The sequence below is a fragment of the Halyomorpha halys genome, unplaced genomic scaffold (assembly GCF_000696795.3).
Source record: "Halyomorpha halys isolate HHAL.00 unplaced genomic scaffold, Hhal_1.1 Scaffold400.1, whole genome shotgun sequence".
NCBI lineage: Eukaryota > Metazoa > Arthropoda > Insecta > Hemiptera > Pentatomidae > Halyomorpha > Halyomorpha halys.
The window spans coordinates 144,050-166,019 of NW_027106113.1; the positions used below are offsets into that span (position 1 = coordinate 144,050).

The 21,970-nt window shown below is 30.8% G+C and overlaps 1 protein-coding gene across 1 annotated transcript in view; it reads left to right on the forward strand.

Moving 5' to 3' along the window:
- The window catches only part of LOC106682274 (uncharacterized), a 367,154-nt gene that overhangs the window by 79,812 nt on the left and 265,372 nt on the right, over window positions 1-21,970 (forward strand). The window contains exons 4-5 of the mRNA XM_067053653.1: window positions 10,235-10,326; window positions 20,880-20,944. Coding sequence (XP_066909754.1) covers window positions 10,235-10,326; window positions 20,880-20,944 — 157 coding nt within the window. The remainder of the gene's footprint in view (window positions 1-10,234; window positions 10,327-20,879; window positions 20,945-21,970) is intronic.

Genomic DNA, 21,970 nt, shown 5'->3' on the forward strand with positions numbered 1-21,970 from the left:
TATATATATATATTTCATTAAAGTAATCGAAAAATAGGTTGAAATAACTTCTTTTTTCTTATCACCCTTCCATGTAATTTCACGTAATTACCTTTTCTTAATATTATTTAAATACAGGCGCCGTTGCTTATGTTAGATGTCTAAGTTGTTGAATCATTTATCTTAAATAATTTTATCTAGCTCTTGGATGCCTATGTTTGATTGACTGTATCTAAATGGAGCTTGTACATGTTGATGGGTGCTGAAAACAGTTGCCAAACTATTTGGAATATCTAATTCCTTATCGTTGAACGTCTCTTTGGATTGACAGTCCAGTAGCGGCTAGGTATTTACAGCACAGCCTTACAAACTAATATTAACTTGGGGAAACAGAAACTACCTCCAAAATTTTTATAATTTTGATAAAAATGTCTAAGATATAATTTATTATAATTATTATACACAATGTAAATAGTACTACAAAGTTTAGTAGGCTTTTTTCTTTATCATCGACTGAAAATAAAATATTTTGTCTCGTGAAATTTGAAGTTTGTGGCTTGGAGCCCATATGAAAATAATGGATTTACCTTGCTGTGATAATTTTAGAAGAAAAGATTGAATTCTTATGATGAGTGGATGTTCGGGTGATTTTTTTTCTGAGTGATTTTTTTTTTGTGAGTGATTTTTTTTCTGTATTACTGGATCGAAAAATATTAGACATATGTATGATCTTGTCAATGCACCCGAGCTGCATTGAAAAATAAATATATAATTTTTCAAATTATTATATATTATCCAAATCAAATATAAATAAAACTGTTGAAAAGCTGAATTCTTAGTGACGATAAATAAATCCTGAAGCCAGATTAAATTCGGCTGAACTTTGACATATTGTAGTTGATGGCAGATAAAAAATAAATTATGATAGCTAAAAAACAAAACAAAAAAATAGTCCGCTCCTTCACCACCTCAGAAAGGCAGTTAGAGAAGTTAAATTTTGATAAAAGAACAACTCATTACCTAGTTAATTACTGAGTTATGCTAACCGTTGCTCAAGAAGGATCCCGTTTGAAAGCTTAAAAGCCTCAGTGGTATTTGAGACAAACGCCGAGGCCACACTAATGCCCTATAAAGAACCTTAGCCTAATGAGTGCTAGCTAGGAGAAATTTAGAAGCCACGGGGGAATCAAGAGTCCTTTAAGGTATGACCACAATTAATGGGGTATTTTGAGGCTCAAGGAGGTAACTTACAACTTGATGAAGGGCCCTCTATAGTTCTCCCATGATTTATTCTTCTCGCCTTTTGAGGCTAAAATTAACTTTAAGCCCAACAAAGCTCTGAGAAACTTTGCAGTATAAAAAAAAAAACTTGAGCCGTAATAAAAGAATAATTTTTAAAAATTCTTATTGGAATCAAGAGGGAAAAATATATCTACTTGAAACGGGTTACGTCTCAGATATGTTTATTTTATGGAATCACTAAAGCAGGAAGTAGCGCAGCTAGTTACACTGACCTAGTTACACCCAAAGTATTGTTATGGACTTATGGATGAAAAAGTAAAAAAATTCGGTTTTAACTTTCACTTCGGACCCTACACATGAACTTGATCCCTTTATCAATATTTTTTGTTGCTGAACTCAATTATCCATCCGTGACCCAGATATCAGCAGTACAACTCAATAGTCGCGTTTCGTTCCAAAGTATTGCAAAATATGTAACATTATTACTGGATATTTACACTTTAAAACTTTTGAGCTGAAATCTTCAAAGCGAAAAAATACAAATTATTTTTTTAATCCCTGGCCATTTATGACATAAGATGGGTGAGAGGCACTAAAGATTACCACCCTATTCTAACCACAGTGGGAAGTCGAGTTTTCATTCTGTGGAGCCACCACCAAATAAAAGACTTAAATAGGCAGGATTCGAACTTTTGCAGTTTCGAGGTTTTTAAGCAGACTCGTTAAAATACTCGTGTAAAATGGTTTCAAATAATACTGATGTATCAAAATCCATGTTACTATTTCGGAAAGAATTGTTTTTTTTTTTTAAATACTTCAATAATTTAAAAATAATTCCTGAAAAATTCTACTTTACCTTTCAAAAAACTAACATAAATATGTCTTTTATTAGATGATATCAGATATATCTAGGATTTTGGATTTTAGAGGAATACAGATGTGTTGCGTAAGTTAATTTCAGCTTTAATTTTTTTTTTTTAAACTATGTGAAAACTACATATAGTTAGTATAGTTTTCACATAGTTTCAGAATAACATAAATCAGCTAACAAACATTAAAATATACCAAAGTAAACCAAGTTATCCTTAGTTGGAATTGTGAATTGTACTTGATTCTTAGCAAGGTGTGATATTTTCAGTGGTCCAATTACGGACCTTTTCCAAAATCCTAACGTTCTGTAAGGTTTTATAAAAATTGGTTTAATACTTGGGGAGAAAATAGTGGGGTAAGAAATCAGAAACTAAGACATAAACAATATCTTTATTATTATTTTCTTTTAAATTTGGTAAATTTATTTCTTTTTGTAAACTTTTAATTTAATAACTTTCAGTTTTGTCGTCTGAAATGGAAGTGGGATAAATTTGTTTCCGACGCATTGCTTAGGCATTATACCACTAAAATATACAATTTCAATTCACAACAAAACAGTTATCCAGAAAAAGAAACAACCGGAAATTGTAAATATTTCAAATTATAGATGAATAACTTTTTAAATATGTAATGATAAGAAAAACCTATTAATTATTTTATAATTTTAGTACTCTAATAAAATAAAGGGATATATAATTAGTAAATGAATTTAATAATTATGTTTAATTTTTCTAAAATGGCCACAAAAAAGAGTTATTTTTATGAAAAATATTGTACACAATATTTTGCTCTGCTACCCGTTAACAGGACTTGGCTTTCCCAATAGTAGTTTCGAGAAATTCATGTGAGAAATTAAAAAAAAAAAAAAGAAAAAAGGGGGGTGCGGCCAACGTCGAGTACCGAATACCAATATTCCTCGCGTCATTGGCCACATCGTCACCCGTTATCGTGGTGTTGTCCATAAAGCTCTTTTTGTTCCATGTATAGCCCAGTTGAGGTAGCTCAAAAAGAGGTATTTCAAAAGGTTTTGAGGTTGGTTATAATTAGACCACTCTCTCGTGAAAAGGAAGAGTTTTCGACCACCCAGCCATTTTGAAGAAACACTAAGAAAAAGCACATATTCTTATTAAACAGCTCCCTGGGCATTTTAGACAAAACAATGCGTATTAGTAGGATGTTGTAAACGTATCGAAATATATTATCATATTATTTACAAAATAATGTATGAAAACGCAAAATGTTAGTTATACCTTGATAACATTTTTTCTAACAAAATTGAGTGCAAAAAGGCATGATAACTAGAGTTGAAATATTTCTAAATATATATTGAGAGATGATAAAATCAACATTATATCGAAAGTGGACCTGAAACTGAAATTATCAGTCTCTACTCAAATCATTATCCTTAAATGTATTAATCTTTAATCCATTATATATGTATTGCAAACGTGAAATTAGTGTAATTTATTTTTTGTTCGACCATCCGACGTCTTGCTGCCCAATATAATTAATTTTTATTCTTAGTCTTATTACTTATTTTAGTCAGAGCAGGCCATGCGTCATGGTAGTCTCCGTCCATTCTTCCCTGCCTACACCTACAGTTGTGACCATTTGTCAGGCAAAAGCAGGCAACTTCTTGAGAGATCAGCTGGAATTGGATTTTCTACACACTTGTATCTTTTACCTTCCCACTTGTCTATGTGTGCTTTTTTTGTTTTCTACTTAATATTTGACTGGGGCAATTCTGTCTCTTCATTTCCTGATCAAAATCCACTGCAGGACCACATTATTGCCTAGGAGTCTCAGGCCGTATAGGAGGGATTTACATTCCGAAATAGCACTTTATAGACTTTCATGCGCGATAGAAAGAGCAAGGATGGCTTGAGAGGCTGCCTTGCGTTTTTGAAAATTTTCTTTAGGCGATGAGGACAACTGCAATTTCACCGTCGAACATTGTAGCTTCCTTCACTACTGCACTGCTGAATTTGAAATCTCTTGAGGAAACCCATGATCTAGCATTTCTAATGGTTGATTAAGGTTATCCGTCCATATCAATCTGGAGCAATTTAGTTACCATTTTAAAAAATAATAAATATAAGAAGATGGTCAGGGTTGCGGTCAAAAAAAGAACAAATAGTTTATAACTATTTTAATGTCCGACAATTCACCCCACTTTGCAGGGCTTCATCAGGGCTGTTCAAAGTGAAAGGTTCTCATTATCTATGAACTCCCAATCATATATTCCTAACTGATGTATTTGTAAGCAAGATAATTATTGTTACACATCGTATCAATAATTTTTATTTATTTATTGATATTTACAACTGTATAAAAAAAATACAAGTAAATTTGGTCATAATGACATAATGATATGATACAGGATGTAGAGAAACTACCCAGTAGTAGAACTCTAAAAACAGTTTACAATATAAGGTCACGAGGCCATCTTCTTTTCCTCGGAGGATTGCCAGGAATGGAAGAGGAAGCAAGGTTAGAAACTAGTGGGTTTGGGTGGTTAGGGAGTTTATTATGGAAGGATAATATCGGGTTCGGGCTAGATCGGTTACATAAGGAACATTTAGGTCTTTATGGATGGTTTTATTAGTAACAAAATAAGGAGCATTGAGGATTTTACGAAGGATTTTGGATTGTAAAGATTGGATACGAGAGGAATTCGAAGGTTTAGTGGAGCCCCAAAGCTCAACTCCGTATGTCCAGATGGGCCTTATTATTGCCATGTAGATCAGTCTTTTTTAATGAGTTAGAAGTTTAGACCGTTTGTCTAGTAAGTGCTGTAATAGTCGGAATCTGCGTGCAGTTTCCTGTCTTTTCAGTCTTGTGTGAGGATTCCAGGTTAGTCGTTTGTCAAGATGTAGTCCAACATAACGAATATGTTCTACAGGGTTAAGAGCCACATTATTAAAGTATACTGTAGGGCAGTCGGCAGGTTTACGACGAAGAGTAAATGTGATTTGTTGGAATAATAAATATTTAGAAGACGATATTATATACACCATCAACCTTTCGCTTTGAACAGCACTGATGAAGCCCTCCAAAGTGGGGCGAAACGTCGAACATTAAAATAGTTATAAACTATTTGTTCTTTTTTTGACCGCAACCCTGATTTCTTATATTTAAATTTTTATGGTCAACTATATATACATATATTTAAAAAATAATAGTTCTTAAAATTGACGTTCTACCAGATGCCCTCAAATCATATTGGTCTCCAAACTTGTATTTTTAGAATGCTATAACTAATAATAAAAAAGTTCTAAAACAAAAGTGGTGAAATCTCCATTTCTAGAGTTTATGATGAACACAGGATAACCCTTTTCAAGCGTTGAAAGATATTTATTGAAGCATTTAGAAGTTATTTTGTTTTAAAAGAATACCTCTTATTCTCATTATCTAAGAACTGTCACTCATATATTCCTTACTGATATATTTTAAAGCAAAATAATTGTTACACATTGTGTCAATAAATATTTAGAAGACCATATTATATACAGCGGTTTAAAAAGGGAGACGGAAAAAATATTAAAAAGTAGGTCAGTAAAAAAAAAATACCGATTTCCAATAACCGAATATCGTTTTAACAATTTCACAAATAATAAAATTTTAGTGTTGGAATTATTACAATGGTGTATAGCCGAGCAACAAAAGTTTTCTATTTCTTAAACAGCATTTCTTCAGTTGATTGGTATCCCGTTCTATTTTTCCAGGTGGAGAGGTGGCTAGGGAGTGGGATTCCTGCTTGTTGTTCCATCCTCATCATTTCCAAACTCACCATCGTCCTGAGATAACAACCGGAGATATCTTTAGTTGAATCAAGCCTCTTCATTATTGTATAGTATATTCGCTACTTTATAGTCAAAAAGGCAGAATATGATGGACCAATGCTTGTAAAACTTTCTAGTTACGCGACTCATGTATTCTCCAATGGGAAAAATTAATTGATCGTATTAACGATTACGATACAACTTAGTAGTATATTAACGATGCCCGAAATTAATGAGTTTGGAGATGTTAGGTAATGTGTTTCGTTAGTAATTTTCATCCCATAATAATGTAACGTAATAAAGAAAATGAGATCGTTATTATTGAAGTTTAGTCACTGAAATATGACCTGCCTTTCAATAATTCCGTATTCACAAATCCGAGATTTCACAGGATTACTGTTTCATCCAGAGGTTCCCCTACAAAACAATATTAAGTAACTACAATGAGAATATTAAAAAAATGTGCTGTACATAATTAAACTATTTCATTACATTACTACTATATAGTTTTTTAAATCTTGTATATATTTTTTTTCTTTATAAATAATTCATTGACTCTAATATATTATAGCAGAAATCCTTCGTTATATGAATTGAACACTTTTGAAACTTTCATAACAATTAATCTATACATAAAGTGATAAGACGATAACAATAGTTACATAATAGTTAACAGCCAACTTCACTGCATAATCGTCTGAATTAGGTAATTTTACTTATATTTTTAGGCAATTTGACTATTTATGATACTGTTATGTATATACTACATAAAATAAATATAGTTTTTACATAATAACCCTCATCGTGTTTCAATATTAGTACTATATTGAAACGATTCAGACTGACTGACCTCAAAGTGTGGGAAAAGATTTTTTAAGAGTAAACAAAGCTTATATTCGTTTTTAGTGCCTTGAGAAACCCTTAAATACGAATTTTCTATTCCCTTAAATACCAATCTCAACCAAACTTGGCAGCGGTTTAGGATTCTGTAAACTACACCAAAATACGTAAACCAGATCTAATGAAAATAAAATTAGAATCGGAAATAATAAATAAAATGTTTTAAAAGTGTTTTCTTTATTCGAAACTACTATTTCGCCCCAATAAGAGTATTAAATTAAAAAATTTTAATGTAAGCTAATGTAGGTTAAAATAGGGGACACTCAGCTTTCCAACTGAGTTGTATTTACGCAGGAATTGGATAAACTGCAGAGTAGTTTTGAACGTTTATATGAACAATGGTCACCGAAATAAAGCAGAAATTCTTAAAATAAAGGTTAAAATTTCTAATTTATATTTTAACGAATATGATTTGCTTTTTCCTAAAAACAATTTTTTTACCTACTTTACTAAAATTCTGATTATAAATTTTTAAAATTTTTAGTTAATAAAAACTCATTTAGTAGAATCAGTAATAATTTGATCTTGTTTTTTCAGAAAGAGAAAAATCGATTGACATATAATCACTTTGAAAAAATGTATATTTTTGAGCTACGCGTCCAAAACGCTTGATTGTGTTAATTATTTTTTTTAATAAAAACATTGGGGCAGTCTATATCCTTCCCCAGAAAATCCGGACCATTTAGCAGAAAATCCCATCACAATAGGATAAACAAACAAAATGCAGTGCATAAAGTACGAACAAAAAAAAAAAAATTTTTATATATCAGATTACTCCTTATATATATCCATTGCCATATTCTCATATATTCTCCACTAGATATTCTCATATATATCCACAATAATTATTTCGTCTTTAAGTTTTTTAATTTGGTACTGAATTACCTCATTATTTCACATAGGGTTTTTCTCTTCACAATTATAAAAGTCAAACAGAACAAGTAGGATTCGAACTTTATGCTTATCCTTTTATTTGTATCCTACATCTCTCATACATTTGATTTGAAATTACGAAACTTATTGAATCCGATTGATATTTGCGTCATATATCAGAAATCCATCGGAGATAGGCAGATGTGGAGGAAGCTGGAAGAGGAGGCTTTAGATCTTCATGATTTGTAAGCTAGTCGAAAAATAAATAAAGAGAATTAGGAATCAGTATGAAAATTAATAAAACTGTTTCAAATGAAAATTTACATTTCTAAAATCCAAACAACTTTTTATTTCAATAGTGCAACAGCCTGGCGCGGTCCTTGGCCTTCTGAATGAGCCTTCATTAGGAGCCTGTCTCAAAATGTTCTCCAACAACGCTCGTTTGGAAGCGTCCAGAGATCTTTGGTAATAGTATTTTCCCCTCTTACCTGATTCTTCAAAGGTATAGTTTTTCAAGCTTAATGTATTGGTAACAGACTACCCGTCTACTAAAATACATAATTTGACGTGATAAAATGTTGGAAACTTATATCTTCTTGTAATTCAATAATTCTTTCGTTATGATGACCCCTATACTGATTCTATTCACATGTTAAATGACTCAATATCATTTTTTTTTCGAATATATATTGTTATCCCACTTGTTAATGGTTGGTTTCCAAGGTTTTCTTCTGAGAGATTTCTCGTTGGCGTTTAATTAAGATTCATTTCGTATGTAAGTACTGGGTTTTCGTCCTGTATTTTGATGATGAATCTCCATGAAGAATACACAATGGGTGTTACTAGCGATTGATCACCAAACAAACTTATATTACGAGATTCTTTAGTAAATTCTTCAAATGAACTTTTCAAGAGTCAATGGACTGTCAGACAACTGTGTACAAAATAACAAAGTGTCGAAGTTCTTTACTAGCTTGATCCAGCCACCTTGGTTTATTAGAAAGAAGATTCCTCATCGATTTCTTTAATTATTTTTCAATTAATTCTTAATTTTACTTAATAATCATTCTACCAACAAAATAGTTGGTAAAAAACTTCACTATGTATTAGTTGACTTTTGCTTGGTGTGATTCAATGTGAGGAGAGTTTTTTAAGTTACTTTTTTTTAATGAGATTATTTACAAAATATACAAAAAAAGGACCCATAAAACAATTGTTAACTGAAAACATACAAATAATAAAACTTAACAAAAAAAAACGTTTTATACGAGAGGTGGCTAACTTTTCTGTATTTAAGATCTACTTTCTATCTAATAAGTGTGTCGTGATCGACTTGTCATAGGGGGAAGAAGGGGTGTGAAATATATTCTGTTTATTCACTGTGTTTCAGTATCAGGTAAATTCCGGCGAGATATAGGTTGATAAGTAATATATATGATCAAAACTATTTTTGATTTTTTAAATCATTTATTAAGTTTTTGAGATATAGGTTTATGAAGAAAATAAATTTCCAAGGCCAAATTTTGATAGCAGCATTCCGTATATGCGTTACCTAAAATATTTTTCAAGATTTTCTGAAATCAAGACAGATTTTTACTAACTTAAAACAACAATTTCATCAACTGCAATGTATTGGTTGTATTTGTTCGTAAATATGAAAAAAATTATTGTTATAAAGCTGCACAGTATGGCTCATAATATGATTTCAATATTTCACTTTCGAATTTTTTTTTTTTTTTTTTGGGCCAGGAAAATGAATCATGAATTAAATAATTTACTTTTTGTAATCTACCAATAGCTCGCTGAGTACACATCGTACTGAAATACAAATATACGGCTTATCTACCTACGTTATAAATAACATAAATAATTATTTAAAGAGCCAAAAAATTCATATCCAGAGGAATTACAATAACATGGGTAATTAATAACTTTTGACTTATATGTCTCAAACTGTTGCTTGAAAGTTTTGTCTTCTATAATCACTTTAAAGTCCATGGTACACAGAGTTCCACCACAGACATTGAATGAAATCGACGATCAACCCAAATTGGCCTCGATCGACTTGTAGCCACCCCTCCTATATACCTTGAAAACAAGGTTTTTAACTATTTAATAGTTTAAAATAACAATTTAGTACTCATATTTTAAGAAACATTTGAATGATGAAAAATGTGGTATGGCATTAATCCCTCAAATACTAACCAATTGAGCTCTTTCCAGTGTCGCCCATCGTACATTGTTGCTAAGAGCTCACTAATTAGAGCCAATGGGAGGACCATTGCCAAAAATATATTATTTTAATTGTAACTTATTTATTAAGGTGTTTTTGCCACAAATCGTATTACTTTAATAAGATAAATCAAATATCTAAAATACAGTCTTACATGAGCAAATACCTATCCTCTTTCTTCTTATTGTCTATCTCTTTTTTAATTCATAATCAAAATTATATTTATTTCATAACGTTATCTTTTTCATTAACATATTATTAATCATATTTCTCAAACTTCAACTAATAATATCTAATGCAATATTAATAAGAGATGGACTCTTTTAACTCTTTAATTTGTATTATAATTTTCCAGATATGTCCCATTTTGAGTGCACATTGAAGCTTATCAACACTTCTTCGCTGCTTGAACATGGAAAGTCACTCGAAGCGAAGCTACAGAAGCAGGTAAATTTCATTTCATATCCTAGTTTTCATAGTATGTTTCTAATCTCAAATATTCAGAATTGGCATGGTTATGTAGAGAAAATTAATAAATGTAAAGGACTGTAAACTATTACTGAATAATCTCTCTGAGATATTTTTTCATAAAGAGTTTATCTAAACAAATAGAAATCAATATTTTTTAAATTTATGTTTGCACATATTGTAAAAACACAACACATACGAAGATAAACGTTATAAAATACTTTATGATATATTTAACTAGCTGCTTTATTAGGTTTTGTAGTATTATTGATAATTTTAATGATACAGAGCTCCAAATGATTAATTACTTTTTGTTAACGTATTGAAACAGCTGCCATTTTTTTATTTCCACTATAATTGGCAGACTCATCAATTTTGACTGGTATTATATGTAGGCTTCATTAAAGTAATAAAAAATTAGTATGAAATAACTGACTTTTTTCCACTGTTGTTTTCCTACCTTCATTGTTATTGGTTATTGTACTACCTATAACTCGAATGTGTCCCCCGAGTCATATCGTAACCAAGTACTATCATCCTTTTAACGACCTTTCATACGCTCGCATACTAACGACTTCACACATACTCTATACGAAGTTTAATGCTCTTGTAATTTATATTTTGAGTTACTTTAAAAATTTCATAGATAATGAGTAATTCAAAGAAAAACACTATATTTTTCTGTAGACCATAGATTTGAAATCTTCGAAACAAATAGATAGACAATTTTATCTTATTTAACCTAAGGGGGTACCTTTTTCTAAAAAATGCATTTAAAAATATCTGAAAAAAGGTATTTTCTTCTTATTTCTCAAAAAATGCCTGGAAATTTTATTTGAAAAAACAATCTCGCTTTGGACATCCTAAAAATACACGTGACAACAAAGAACTCCATTGGTTTGTTTTTCACATGCACTTACCCTTGGACTGGACCAATTTTTTGAATTTGACATCATGAGTTTGAAAATGCAACAACGTCTAGCGTCAGTCAGGGCGATTTCTTAGAGTTTTATATTATCATATTCAACCACCAAAAAACTGCTGAATTTCAAAAATTTTAACCACCCATTTCTCACCAAATCCCAAACCTGAACCAGAACTGATGAAGAAAAATCATAAACATTCGAACAACACCTTTCTAAAACCTTTATTCCACATCCTGATATCTTTAACCCAATTCACCGTGAATGTATTGAAGCAGAACTAAATATTCCGCTCCAAATGGCTCTCCGACCTAAAGCATTTCATCCTTCAGAGATATCTAGTTTCATTCATAGATTACTTACCCGCAAAGCTCCTGAACACGACCTAATAACATCCCACATCCTAAAATTTCTTCCTCGGAAAGCCATTCTATTCCTTACCTACATATATAACGCCGTACTTCGTTCCACATATTTTCTTGACCCACGAAAATCATCAATTGTTAAAGTGATACCCAAACCCAAAAGCCCCCTGAATACCCATCCTACTACCGTCCGATCTCTCTATTACCAATCATGGGCAAAATTCTCAAAAAAACTCATTTTAAAACGCCTATGCCACACCCTAGATTCGACTATTAGAGCACTTACTGGACAAACGGTCTAAACTTCTAATTCATTAAAAAAGACTGATCTACATGACTGTAATAAGGCCAATCAGGATATACTGAGTTGAGTTCTGAGGCTCCACTAAACCTTCGAATTCCTCTTGTATCCAATCGTTGCAATATAAAATTCTTAATGCTCCTTACTTTTTACAAATAAAATCATACATAAAGACCTTAATATTCCATATGCAACCGATCTAGCCCGAACTGGATATAATTTAGAACGTAATTTAATAGATAATTATTATTAGGTTTAACAAGCCTTATGAAGTCAATAAAGATGTCACTATGAGATTCAAGAAATATTTTCATCATAGAGATTATTTTATTGGGGAAAAACGTCGGATTGAACTTACACCCTTCTTCTCCGATGATATGAAGAGGGAGCGGCCAAAACTCTTAGGGCTTGGGGCTACCAAACTTTTAAATCCGCCCTACTTAAACTGTCTATACTCTAACTGCGGGATCAACCTCAAGGAGTCTACAGTGCCTCTGCGATGGACATAGACTTATTAAGAAATTTATATTTAAAGAATAATACCTTTCTATAAGTAAGATAGAAATAAATACAAGAGGAAAAAACAAGAAAGTAAGCAGCATTTCATCACAGGCAACACCCCATCACATCCTTTTGCCGCGACAAAATAAATGAGGATGAGATAAATGCGAATATCAGAACAGTTTACACAGAGTTAGAACAAATGTTTGTGTTAAAAATAAGTCTGGAGGGACTTTAGAATGGAAAGGCTGATGATTAACGTTACAAAATAAATTTTAAAAGGTTTATTTTTAAAAACTGAAATACGCTTATCGGCTTTTATTTTAAATTCTTATTCATACGTTAAATAGGATTTATTATTTACTGGCAGGGCCCTTAGGTTTCACACATTAAATTTAGGTTGTACATGCTTTCTTGGGAATGTTGAATAAAGGAGCGTGTGCTTCTGATTAACCCTCTAGGACTCGTGCTCCGTTCCGTGACACGATTACTCGCGAGGGGGGTCTGAGTGCCACCTTCAGTTCTTTCGTATTTAAACTTCCACCTCTCACTTGCAGACCCATCAGCCACTTGATAGTTTCTTTATTCAACTTTAATAATGTAGAAAAACCGAAAAAAAAAATTAAAACATTACAGGAGTGAAACATCAAATTACGGTTAGTAAAAATTATAGGAGTTACTATCGTTAATTATAAAGACTCATTAGCGTCTCCTGTCACTTCCAAATGGAAAATTATGCTAAAATGTTTTATATTTACTTGATGTGTATATATGTATACAGTTGTAAATTACAATAAATAAATTATTTAAAAAAAATGTATTGTATCTTCCTTACATATCGTTGACGAACACCGTTCACATTTCAATGCTGACTTCCCGTTATTTTTCTTAGTACAAAATTTACACACTTTACGTCTTTCATTCTACTCAAATAATTTCGGAGGACTTTTCTCCAAATCCATCTGCCCTTTGAGTTTAGATCAGAGTCCTATTGACAGCCCTGGGTTCCCAATTCATTGTATCATAAAAGCTGCAGAAGTTCCACTCCCAGTTGCCGACAGATAATGGAGCAGTGACCAACAACCTGGGAAACCCAACCTCAACCTGAAGACTGAAGTCCAGACTACTACAGGACATTCTTTTATAAATTTTAATAAATATAAAATTAATTCATAGTCACACTACCTTTATTTTACTTTTTATTGTTACTCATTTTATTTATTCATTATTATTATTTTTATTTTTCTATTTTCTTCTCTCGTCCTTTTTTCAAATTAACTTGTTTCTTTCTACTATTAGAGGGCTATTGTTTGTTTTATTCAAGTGTTCCAATATCATTATTTTTTGTTATTAATTTTACTTTCCTCTTTTATTAAAAAGCATTATTCTTATCTATTTATTTGTTTTCTTCTTTTAATAACATTATTTATAGTTTGGGGTGTCTTTTGTACGAGATCATACCCTCCCCCCCATAATCAACTGTTAAAAAAAAACAGGTAAGGCCCATCAGGCCGATCTGGTATAAAATAAAATATATAAAAATAATAAAAGTTGCAGTCATTAGCTTGCTTGTTTCACGCAGATAATTCCTACGCTCAATTAAATTTCAGATATCCCTACGGAAAACTATTTCACTGTTTATCCCAGCTACTTATATGAGACCATAAAAAACCGATATACAATGCTTGCGATAGAGTACTCAAGCAATCGTATAGGTAAAAACTCCAATTAGAGGTTTTTTCCTTCCAGTGTAGTTTCTTAACAGTCACGGGGTCGTGAATAGTTGTGAACAATGTTCTTGATTTATTATTAGTAAAATTAGTGATTTATTAAGTCATTTCGTTGGTGAAAAACATTGTAACAGAGCTCCTTAATTTTTTCTTCTGGTTTTAATCTAGGAAGATGAGTTTAAAAGTTTTATTTGGTTGTTTGGATTTTTCGAAAGAAGAGATTTGAGAAAAATTGTATCAGTATCTTTCCCAAAATCAAAATTATAATTATTTAGGAAATCATCTTGATTGGTCAGTATTTTTTAATACAAGGTCATAATAATAACTTCCTGATACCATTTCTTCTAAATCGGCACTTTGTTCAAATTCATGGAACCGGCCTAACCTATTACTATATATCATAATATATATTTATTTGAAGGGCCACAGTGAATGAATAACTGACTTCAATCGAAAAACTCTTTTTATTATATTATTTCTAAAGCTGGTGAATCTGAAGGCACATGTCCAATACGTTCACCCATCGAAGCCACTCCAATTCTTCTCACGACCTACGTCAATCTATCTCCAACAGGCTACTTTAATTGGACTTGTAGCCAATCAGTGGTGTACAGAAGGGTTTATTTTAAAAAAAGAAATATCTATTCTGTCAACCAGAGAACAGAATGTTTTAAATAAATATAACAATAAATTTAAATAACATTCTCCTAAGTGTGAATGTACACAAGTATATACATATATATGTATACGGGGAATAATATTTTATAAACTTTGTAGTTCAGAAGTTTTTGAAATATTTTTTAGAAGTTTCTGCATTTCTTAATTTACATTATTTTGGTTGAACCCTTGAACTTTCACATGTATCTCTTTATGAATTTTTTTAGATAAATTACGATTCTTTATTTACTTATTATTGTTTTTTTATTTATTAAATAAAATATATAAAAATAATAAAAGTTGCAGTCAGTTAGCTTGCTTGTTTCACGCAGATAATTCCTACCTCTGTGGCCACAAATTTAAAGTAAATTTGAACGATGAAGTTTAATTATTCCACTTTGTTGTAAGTTATTCATTATCACTAGCGATGAATAATTTCTTCATGTAATTGAAGGAAAATGCATTCCCTAAAATGTTTCTATGACACTGTCGTAACAATAAACGAACATTTTAGCCTTTGATACATAATAAAAGCTCAGTGTTTGTTAGTAATTATCAATTAGGTACTTGATTAACCCTTATTGTCTTCGAAAATTAGATGAAGCTTTTTATTAGCCTCGACATAATAAAGGGAAATTGCTCAGTTGATATAACAAAACATTTTTTTTATATATAATATTGCTATGACATGTAATTATTACCTGTTAACTATAGCTGTTGAGTTAGTCCTGTGGGTACTCTTAATTGGTCAAGCGAGACTCCAACCAAAACATCTGCTTGTACAACCGTTGACCTAGTAACAGTGCTTCTTCTTGTTTTGACCCTTCATGGGTTGTAGTGGTACAGATTTAATTTAATTAAATTATTTTTAGTAAAAAAAAACCCTGTATATACCAAAAAAAAATTACCTTCTACAATTTTAAGTTACATAAAATTCAAAAATGTAATAAGAAAAACACCATCGATACATCTTTCTTACGCTGTTGGCTGTTTTTCTCCGAGACTAATGAGTCATTTTTTAATATTTGTTACAGGGTTACCACAGAATCGTATTCGGGACTTGCAACTTTTGTGAAAGTTCCACCGTTCAAAATAAGACATTACACATAACAAATATTAAAAATTATTCTTAAAATATTGATAATCAGTATTAAAAAAAATTCAATTGTTATTATCTCATATACTATAATGTGATTTTTTTCTTATTTTTTTTTTTATACTATCACAATAATATACAACTTGTTAAAAGACCTAATTAACTGAAAGATAAAAATATAATACAGCGATTGACAAATATAATTAAACATATTACTGAAAGCATTAAATAACTGATTTAATTAGGATTATTCCTCAAGATAGTATCCTTGGTCCCATCCTCTACACCGTCTATACAGCTGACATTCCAACCAATCCTAACACTATCCTCACCACGTATGCCGATGACACATGTGTGCTCGCTGTTAATAATAACCCATTAATTGTATCCCAACATCTCCAATCCCATATCACAGCCCTCGAAGATTGGTGTCTTAATTGGAGGATTAAGATAAATTCCAACAAATCCCATCAAATCACTTATACTCTTCGTCGTAAACCTGCTGACTGCTTTACAGTTTCATTTAATGACGTTACTCTTACCCCTGTCGAACAGATCCGCTACCTTGGACATTACAAAAGACTGATCTACATGACTGTAATATGGAGTTGAGCTTTGGGGCTCCACTAAACCTCCGAATTCCTCTCGTATCAAATCCTTACAATCCAAAATCCTTCGTAAAATCCTCAATGCTCCTTCCTTATCAGAAATAAAATCATTCATAAAGACCTTTATGTTCCCTATGTAACCGATCTAGCCCAAACCAGATATCATTTCTTCCATTACAAAATCCCTAACCACTCAAAACCCCTAGTTTCTAATCTTGCATCCTCATCCATTCCTGACAATCCTCCGAGGCACCTGAAAAGAAGATGGGCACGAGACCGTCTAATGTAATATGTCATTAGAGTGCTGCCAATGGCTAGTTGTTCTACACCCCTGTAACACTCCATTTTAACTAATATCAAATTTACTCACTGTATTATGTAATATACAGTTGTAAATTTCAATAAAATATTAAAAAATAAAAAATTCTAAAAACACTCCAGATTTAAGAATTAGAAAAACTTAAGGAGGTAGGTGATATGTAGAACTAATTATTTTACGTAAAACCTTCATTCCCAAACAGTTGGACGGTTTAAGTTGTATTGTAAATATATACTTACTAAATATGAATTAAGTTCAAGAATGAATGATATCCATCAACACACATAGGCTGTTTATTCAAACTAATATGGCAATTAACCTAGATAGATTACAAACTAATTTACACTAAAGGTAAACATAATTAAAGCATGGTTCAGATTAATTATTTAGAAGTGGTCGTGTTAGATTTGAGATTATGGTACAGACTTATAGATACGTTTTATGTAAAAAAAAAAAATCAAAGTTTAGCTTTACTTCTTATGGATATTGCCTAATAAACTTGATTAGTATTTTTTTAAATATAATTCAGTGTTTTCAAAAACCAACTGTTCGTTATTTAATACATCATCAGATCAGAAAAAAACAAGAACACACATAACAGACAAACGATAGCACATCTCACATTAATAGTCCAGTTAAAGACAATAGTTTTGGTCATTTTCGATACGAAAGGCAAAAAAACCGTGACTAAAACAACAAACACCGAAAATGACTTGGTTTATAATTATTTTTTTTGTTATAGTTGTGTCATTACTTTTGTTATCTATTTTTCAATTAATTGAGACTAAATTCTAAATTTCCATCAAATCTTCGTTTGTTCAAAAGCCTTATTTCAGAATTTGTTTAAAAAAATATCTTATGTAAGTTTTCAAACACACAAACAACATCTTTTTGGCAACTTAGACGTCACATTTTTATTTTATTTTAACAAAACTAAGACATTTTCTTGTACATTTTAAAATTTATTTCATCTTCATGAAATACATTTTACAATAATTTCATAGAGTTCCAGATTACCTAACAAATATTAATTTTTTATTGTGCAGCAAACGATGTAGACCCATTCATGCACATTATAAAATTAGAATGTTTTGATCCATAGAATATTTTTTATTAATAATTATATTAAAAATGTCATTAGAGTGCTACCAATGGGTAGTTTCTCTACACGCCTGTAACACTCCAATTTAACTTAGATCAGATTTACTTATAGTTGTAAATAGCAATAAATAAATATTTAAAAAAAAATTAGGATTATTGCGGGTGTTATTACCTATCATATCAAGCATTTCATATGATACTGAAGCTGTGTAAAAAGTTTTAAAAAACGATTGGTTTTTCATGTTTTCTCATACCTGCACTGTTAGGATCTAATTCAATCTAAGCCCTGTTTAATAACCCAGAAATTTTATTTATTCCTGGATTTTCCAACAACTCCTTAAACCTCCTTCTGAGGTTATTCCTTGACTCTGACTTATTTGGATTATGCATGTTTAAGAGACTTGTTTTCCACAGAATACAATTTTAGAAATGGTTACTATAATTTAATATACCAACTTTGATTTATCTTAGTAGCTGTTTAAGTGTTTCTAAATGGAATTCAATAAATATTCATACTTTATTTAAGTTTCATGAAATATCTTGAGTTTAGAAATGCTTATCAATTCTTTATCAGTATAACCGATATATGTAGATATCATATAAAATCTAGGTTTACATATATTTTCCCGATACAAAAACTTAATTTTCTTGCTTCTCCTTTTTTTACCATTGCTTAGGAAATATTGAAGTGCAGTAAAGTTTTACCAACCAAAACTGGTCAACAAATGTTTTCGAGCTCCTTATATTTATTTTATTTTTAATTCAAATGTTAAAAAAATACTGATACTTGAGCTTATTTGTATAACTATTATTAATAGCATTATTAGTGGAAACTCTTTAGGGAACAATTTGAAATTTAAAAATGAAAATGAAGTTTTTTGTAATAGTGGTTTTTAAAATTCAGATTGCATGGCCTCGTTACACAGTCAAATCCCGGCAATATTTTGGGAGTAATTTGCCTTTTTACTTTTTTTTTGTATTAATGAGAACCCCACCTACTACATATTCAGTACTAGAATGCATAGAACGCTAAATGAACGTACAAAACGTAAATTTGAGGATATTATGTAATTACCTTTTCTTCAGGCCTCCTAATACGATATGAGCAATTTTTTTTCTTATTCTGTTAGCTTATTCTTGTATATATCCTTCTTACTGTTTACTGTTATATTTATTCGCTCGTATAGATTTTTTTACACTTGTTTTGTTCACTTTTACATACTACACCTCCTATCCGAAAATTATTCCGATTCTATATTTTGCTGTATACCATACCTAAACTACAAGTACAAGAGCCCAAGAGGAGAAAAAGGTAGCTATTGCACCCCAATTTTTAATTACTTAATTGAAAAATATGTATAATTACTAGTCCAAATTGATGAGTCTGGCAAGTATAGGTAGGGGGAATAAAAAATGTCGGCTGTTTCAGAACGTTAAAAATAATTATTCTTTTATTCGGAGCTCTATATCTTTAAAATTACTAACAACAATCGAAAATCTAAGAAAGCATCATTTAAAGTAGAGTAAGTTTGCTGAAATGTAAGCCCTAATAGAGCTATTTACGTTCAATAATTCCTGAGATATAGCTTTTTAAAAAGCATTTCATAAAAATGTTGTATGGAACGTACTGAAACATCAGTAGTTAGTGAATTTATTTTGAAAAATAATATATCTCACGAACTATGTGACGTCTATTAGCACTCAAATTAAAGCTAGTTTAATGAGCTATAAAGAAGTTTATCACATTTATTTTCGTAGGAGTAGTAGTGTTCTTGAAAGTTGCTAAAATAAATTGCTTTATAGTTTTTATTTGTCAAATTCATATTCATATGTGAATATCATAAAACTACTACCCCTACGAAGATAAGTGTCTGAAACTACTGTATAGTAAGTTCAATTTCATTTATTTTGAGTGTCGGTAGACGTATGTGCGTCTTATGGGTCTAGAGATATATATTTTTTTTTAAATCCAATATTTTATACGAACAACTAGAAATTTTATTAACATTTTAGTAGTGAGTTTATTTAGTCAAATATCATAAAAACCACTATTACTACAAAGGTAAACATCATTAACCATTTTATAGCAAATTTAACTAGCTTTAATTTGAGTGCTGGTTCAGAAAAGAAGATTGAATTTATTTAGTGTATATTACTCTAGAATTATTAATTTAGAGTATATGTGTATAACATTCATAAATCTGAATTATTGACAAATACTTATTACTTGAATACTCTATTAAATCGGAAATATATCAGCCCACTTAATAAATTTTGAAATATTCTTGTAAAAAAATGTTAAACTCCTCTTTTTCATAGTATTAAAGATGCCAATATTTGTGAGTTGTACGATATATTATTCCGGGGAATCTAATTTTTATTTAGAACACATCATTAAAAAAATTGAGTGGTTCTACTAAGGGTTAGTGAATATGAAGTCCATCGGTTTCCTCTCCACTACCTGATTGTTTTTGTTACTTAAAGACTGGATTACCCACCCTCCAAAGATCCTCTTAAGTTCCTTTTCAATAATTGTAATTTAGGTGAAGTTCGGATTTACCTATGACCTCCTGGATTTTAAATTTTAATTAAATGAATTAAAATAAAAATCTGTAGTAACTCAATCCTCATTATAGGCCTAAAAATAAAAACTGTGCAGTTCATTTAACAAATCCCTTGTTCAATTATATAAGAATTCTTAGTATTTGAAAAACTCATGATATCTCGTGATTAAATTTAGGAAGATTTTTTTTCACGTCTCTTGTGCTACACGAATTCAAACATTTTTGAATACTGAACTTTGTTAAAATTGATGGTACTTTATATATTTTTTTAATTAATTATTTGAATCATTGGACACTAAATATTTTGTTTTTACCTTAAAAATAATTACTACATTTATTTCATATATAGTTTTTCTTTTTGTTCTAGATGACTAAGTACCTAAGGAGCTCTAATCTGGCGAAACTAGAAGAGGCTAAGGTCTTGAACATCAGGTTGGTTTTATATATAACTAATTTAACTGTTTTAATATTTTTATTATGAAAATATAAAAATACGATTGTTAATATGTGTATTAGTTATGTGTTATCGGGTTCGAAAACTCAAAAAAGAGAAAAAGGGACAAGTAATGGCACTCTCGTTTGCAACTGAAACAATGCTTTATTCATCTAAGCGCTCCTCTATTTATATCATTCAATCAGCTGATTGCCTCAGTCAGCTGACATTCCAGTAACAGCTCAGGTCGTGACTTATTTTCATATAAGCATTGTATATAAATAATTTATTATCTCTAAAAGAGCCTTTTTGTGTTTTTAAAAGCCAATGTATATTGGGGCACCAGGGTGAGTCCAAGTATATATTGACTTGTTTTGGTTTTTTGGGGGAGTTTTACCAATGTAAATTTTTTCGCAATATACTAAATATAATGTTTAAATTTTACCATTGTTAAAGCCCAATTGTTCAGTTTCTTTTTTTTTTTTTATTTAGTTCCATTTTACTTCTATTTTTTATTTTATTTATTAGTTCATTTTTGTTTACTTTAACTACAAGTTACTTGTATTTTAAATTTATATTTAAAAATTTCTAAGGTAAAATGATGGACAATTAGAGGTTTGTTGTTGTACGTGTGTATAAATACTTCGCTGCCGTGGGACGTATACAGCAACAATACTGACTGCAGTGGAACTAGAGACTGAATATAGGCTGTTAGAAGCTATTAAAGATCAGTATTAGCAAATATCAGCAAGCAAAGATTGGATCAAGATCATTATTAACAAGGATTGGAGCGGTCTGATTTCTGTCACATTCTCACCCACGACACCATCTCACCAACTGCTAGTTTTTAGTGCACCGCCTTTCAATGGACTCTCAGCCGTCGATTTATTTGTACCGACTCGACATAGGACTCAAAACGTCCATCTCAAATGAGATTAGACTTGACTCTGGTGTTGTCGATATGGACTTACCGATCCTCCCCCTCCCTCCCCCCCAGCCATCTTCTGTAAGAATATGTGTATATA